Genomic DNA, 5,412 nt, shown 5'->3' on the forward strand with positions numbered 1-5,412 from the left:
ATCAAAGGCTTCTTTCTAGTCTTTTTCTTTTTCTTTTTTTTTTTAAAACAAAAAATCTTATTATTGTTATGATATATATTTGATATTTTTTAATAATTTTGATGCAATTCCAATCAAAACGTAGGTGCTCATGTCACCAAACTAAAGAATAAGAATAATTATTTCATTCCACCTTCTCGATTTCATTCCAAATAATAGTTATTTGACCATTGTGAAAAAGACTCTTTATGTCATGACACGTTATTATAAAGGTATAGTATGCATGTATAAGTTCTTGAAAGCATAAAAGAAAACAAAGAAAAGGAATAGTAATGGATACCTAGCTTGTGAGAAATTGGAAGTTGGAGAGCGATTGAAAACAAATTTGATGTCCTTGTAGTTGTATGGAATTGTAGAGATCGAGAAATTAAGAGGTTGTCGAAATGCCTTAAGGAGTAGGAGGGTGGCTAAAATTTTGGTCATTGTGTTCTAGGGTTCTTGAGAGAAAAATGATAGAAAATGAAAGCTTGAAATAAAAGAAAAGAAAAGAGAGGGGTGGCCGCATGGTGTTTTAGGGCTAGAGGCTAGAGTTTGTGTTCGATCTCTTGTCTTTTGGTTTTAAGGTTTTGGAAAAAAAATGGAAGAGAAGTTTGAAATAGGTGTGTACTATATGATTTTAGTTATGTAAAAAATACATTTTTTTTTTCATCAAACACTATCACTACCTTTCGTTCTTTTAGATCTCAAAACTTGCAGTACCCTTTTACCCCTTTCTCATAAGCAGGATATCCAAATATCCAATTTTAATTTGATGTCATGAACATATATAAGGGTATATTTGATAGTTTGGAGAAGACATTGTCCAAATGAAAGTTTGGGAGAAGACACTAATGTTAATTGAAAGTTTAAGGGAGAAGATGAACTTTCCCATTGCTTTCTCATTTAGAATTAAAGAGCCACCATCTCTAACAGGCAAAACGTGATCAGAAGACGTAAGACTCAACAAATTATGTTGAACCAAATATTGATAATTGAATTTTCATTTTTGCCTTGCGGCACAATATAATCTATATATATATATTTGTTAGAAATAACAAGAACGTACAGTACTCCTAAAACTATATAAATATTTAACCTAGCTACTTAAATAGATTGATCGATTGATTAATCCCACGCTCATGGTGAAGAACTTTTTCGATCTCCTCATATATCTCTTAGAAAAAAATGAACATAACTTGCTTGCTAGCTTGCACATAATTTATTTATTATTTCTTTTATTTCTTTTCTTTTTTGGTACGAAGACTCTTCTGTACACTTGTCTTCCGGCCCTTTTCGTATGCTAATCTTAAAATTTCCTCGTTTGGGTGTGTCTTGGCCCAAAAGTGAGGGGTGGATGAGTTTCTCTCTCTTCATTTGCTTCTTTTATTGTCTTGTACGTTCTTCATCGTTATCTCGATCAAGAAATAGGAAGCAATTCTTTCTATTTATAGAAAGTCTCTACTGTAATTGGGATGCATGGGAGTAGCTTTTAGGAGCAGTTTCTTTCCTCAGAGATAATCTAATGGGCAAACCATTCTGGGGAAGAGCAAAGGGGCCATACTGAATCCCAGTCTGTGAACCCTCCACAGACCACCTGCATAATGTTAACAGACAAAACCCATGTCAGCACGCATGCATCCTCAGACATTCTATTTTTAGAATGGTTGGCCGGCCTTTTTTTATTTTAGCCATAACCACTAGTGGAAAAGGTTAAAGGTTACGTTGCTGGTTCTGTTATTATTATTATTGATGATTGCCTACCTGTACTTTGTGGTCAGATGATGGAGAAGGACTAAAATTTCCAGTTTGGCCAACTCATTCCCAGGACAGGAGTGGATCCCGTTGCCAAATGGCAAAAAGGTGTTGGGTTTTGGAGTAACCTGGTGATGTCATTCAAAAGGAACTGAAATTTAGCCTTGGGGTAAAAATATCATTTTTGGAAAGAAAGGAATTATGAGTAAATTAAAAATACAGTATGTTGACTTTAAAATTTACCTCAAATCTTGAGGGATCAAACTTCTCAGGCTCTGGGAAGATGTCTGGGCTGTGGTGAATGTTTCTGAAAAGTGGCAAAACTTTCCACCCTTTGGGTATAAGATGCCCTGAAGAAGAATTTCCATACAAAAAAGAAAAAGAATTAGTATTAAAAAAAAAAAAAAAGTGGGAAGAATATAAAAATAGAACAGATTTTGCAGTAATTAATTAATTTGACTGACCTTCATATTCAACATCTTCTACTGCCTCTCTGAAAGTGAAAGATAAAATTGAAGCAACTCTAAGTGTCTCTTGAATCACCCTTGAAGTGATTGTCATCGTTCTGGTGTCTGCCCAAGTTAGAACTTTCTCCTCATCACCATTCTCTTCTTTCCTCCTCATAATGTTCTCTTGCTCTTCCTGTAAATTCACAAACAATTAAAAAAAAAAAAAAAAAAAAAAAATCCTAACTAAGCATTTCTTGAAAATTTAATTTAATTTATGAAAAGAGACGGTTGAAATCAGCTATTTTTCTTACCGTGACTGCCTGAAGAACAGTGGGGTTCTCGCCAAGGTACTTGAGGATCCACGTGAGCACGCTGGCGGTGGTATCACGAGCAGCGAATATGACTCCGATGATGTTGTCGGCAATCTGCTCGTCAGTGAGGCCTTCTTTGTCACCCATGAAAGATCCCAGCAAGTCGTTGTGATCTTGTTTCATCTCCCTCCTGGCCGAGAGGATTTTTGCCAAGATCTGAGCAAGCTCCTTCCTTGCTTTCATGGATTTGTTGAAGAGTGTCCCTGGAAGATTAATGGGCATTGAATTGTACCCCTTCTCAAGAATGAAGTAGCACCGCTTCAGATCCTCTCTGTACAGAACTTCATCCTTTCCAAATATAGAAAGCAGGGCAACATTGAACGTGAACTGCAAAGAAAGAACATATATCTTCGATTAAGAGACATATATAGTGGAGAAAAGCAAAGTCCCCTGTTTCGTTCTTTTATTATTATTTCTATTTTATATAACTATAATAAACGTGGGAATTCAAGGCGAGGTGAACTTACGATCTTCATTTCTTGGAAGGTGTTGATTAACCGGCCTTCCCATGATTGGATAGAATCTTTGGCAATGGATTCGATGCTGGGGACGATGTTTTTGATTGCTTCGGGCAGGAAGGCTCGGAGAACAAGCTTCCTGAGTTTGACATGGTAATCTCCTTGGTGAAAGAAGATGGCTTGTTTGCCCAACATTCTCTCTTTGCTTGCAGGAAATGTAGGCTTGAAGAGATGAGCTCTCGTCACCAGCACGAATTTCGCGGCTTCCGGGCTCGAAATCATCACGCAGGGACACCCCAGTATGTGGGTTTTGAAGATAGACCCATACCTATATAGATAATAATTAAAAGAAAAAAAAAATTAAATAAATAAATAAAAATTGAACAATCTACCATTAACAAACTAAACAAGTAGCTGGAAATTTGATAAAGAGGCGAGGGAAGAATTGACTGCCACTCCTCTCAATCCAAAATGAAAATATCCTCTTTTTAGTTACCCAGAAAACCCAATCCATCAAAACTCAGAAACTGAGCGTTAAACCCATAATACTACCCCAAACTTAACAGCGATTTCTTTCCCAAACTACCCCCTCAGCTCCATCCCTCTCTATCTACCACCCATGGACCAAATCATCAGCGAGAGACGAAGCTTGAACTGCCTCGATAGCAAGGCTCTCGTCGTCGAAGACCCAAACAAAGACGGTACCGTTTACAAGCATTAAAAAAACTCAAATCCTATGTATATATATATAATCTACGCATTAATCCATTGAATGATATGGTTAAGCTAGATAGAGTCGGTATTCAATGAACAACCTATTTTGTTTTTCAGAAAAGAAGACATTTGGGTCTTGAGAGTAGAGTTGAAAGGTCTCGCCGATGTAAGGCCAACCCAAGGAGCCCGGCGGGAGGGGCAGTTTCCGGGGACTGGAATTGAAGAACTTGACAAGGGAATGGAAGAGAAAGATGAAGAAAATGGAAGGTAAAAGACAAAAGGTGAAGAGGGAGGAGAATTCCATGTCTTTAATTTTGATGTGAGTGAGGGAGGAATAATAGTAACAAGTAGGTGGTGAGGATAGAAGTGAAGGAGGAGGTGGGTATATATAGAAGAAAGAGAGGGAGATGGAGGAGAAGGGGAGCCTTCCAGTTACAGCTTGACTCCCACACACGGAATCTGCCTCCAGCTCATTCCTTCATGTACGTTTTTCGTCTTTCATGCTGCTTGCTTCGAGCCTGCACGTGTCGCGGGGGATGGATAGAGAGCTAGTAGGCTGACCGTGTGAGACTCAATGCCCGGGATGCATGCCCAACTGTACGTATATACAAGTCTGAAGTCTTCCTTCTTTTTTTTTTTCTGGATCTGGCTTTTAATTCTCGTTGAACAAAGAAAATGCTTTAATTTGTCGCAACAAATAATTGGTTGGTGGACGATGCATGGTACGTACAGTCACAGATGCGTTGCTGTTGTACAAGAACTGTTCCCTTCGATCTGTTATATATATATATATATATATATATATATATATATATATATATATATATGAATAAATATATTTTAACCCCCAAACTACCATCATTTTTTCAGATGACTCCCCAAACTACCAATACTTAGATTTTGGCCTCCAAACTACCACTTTCTAATTTTTTGGCCTCATCCGTTCATTTATGCCGTCAGTTCTAAACAGAAATCCGAAAATATCCCTCATACACTTTGAAATTCCCACTGTTAAAGGAGGGGTATTTTCGAGTTTTTAGTCAATTTCTGTTAGAATTGACTGTATAAATAGACGGATGGGGCCAAAAAATCAGAAAGTGGTAGTTTTGGAGACCATAATCTAAGCATTGGTAGTTTGAGGGGTTAAAATATATTTATCCCATATATATATATATATATTGGAGTGCAATGTTCCTTTTGTTCATCTTGACCGTGAGTTTAAGGAAATGTTAAAAATATTTTTAGTGGATAACAAGGATACAGTTCCAAAATACATTGGAGTGAGATCTAAATTTAAATTTAGATCTTGCTCCAATATGTTTTGAAATTGTATACTTATTATGCACTAGTAATACATGAATTATTCCCGTGAGTTTATTGTTTATGCTCTCATACCCTTCCCTATTACTTTAGGGGTCTACCACTCACCTTTTTTTTTTTAATTTTATTTTGAAGTATGATTTGGGGAGACCGCGCGCGGAGAAGAGGTATTTGGCAACACTCTCAACTCAAGCCTAACTTTCTTCTTCTTTTTTTTTGTTCACATCTTTCAAAACAATCAAATTCCAAACATTTTAATTAACTTCTTTTTTTTCTTTTTTTACTTTTTATATCATATCAATAATTTTTATTACTATTTAAATAAAAAAA

The 5,412-nt window shown here is 36.5% G+C and overlaps 1 protein-coding gene across 1 annotated transcript; it reads right to left on the minus strand.

Annotated features, from left to right (window-relative positions):
- Positions 1 to 1,003: 1,003 nt before the first annotated feature.
- Positions 1,004 to 4,193, minus strand: LOC133854258 (abscisic acid 8'-hydroxylase CYP707A2-like). The gene is made up of 7 exons (XM_062290359.1): positions 3,864 to 4,193; positions 3,058 to 3,376; positions 2,531 to 2,917; positions 2,235 to 2,412; positions 2,014 to 2,120; positions 1,780 to 1,898; positions 1,004 to 1,612 (listed from the first exon to the last, which is right to left on the minus strand). Exons 1-7 carry the CDS (start codon positions 4,064 to 4,066, stop codon positions 1,477 to 1,479), a joined length of 1,449 nt encoding a protein of 482 aa, XP_062146343.1. The 5' UTR covers positions 4,067 to 4,193; the 3' UTR covers positions 1,004 to 1,476.
- Between the last annotated feature and the right edge of the window lie 1,219 nt (positions 4,194 to 5,412).

Source organism: Alnus glutinosa, chromosome 13 (assembly GCF_958979055.1).
Source record: "Alnus glutinosa chromosome 13, dhAlnGlut1.1, whole genome shotgun sequence".
NCBI lineage: Eukaryota > Viridiplantae > Streptophyta > Magnoliopsida > Fagales > Betulaceae > Alnus > Alnus glutinosa.

Coding starts and splice junctions, on each gene's coding strand:
- LOC133854258 (XM_062290359.1), bottom strand. CDS start 4,066: ATGGAATTCTCCTCCCTCTTCACCTTTTGTCTTTTACCTTCCATTTTC. Junction 2,918..3,057: donor CCTTCCAAGAAATGAAGATC/GTAAGTTCACCT, acceptor CTTTCTTTGCAG/TTCACGTTCAATGTTGCCCT. Junction 1,613..1,779: donor CATCTGACCACAAAGTACAG/GTAGGCAATCAT, acceptor AACATTATGCAG/GTGGTCTGTGGAGGGTTCAC.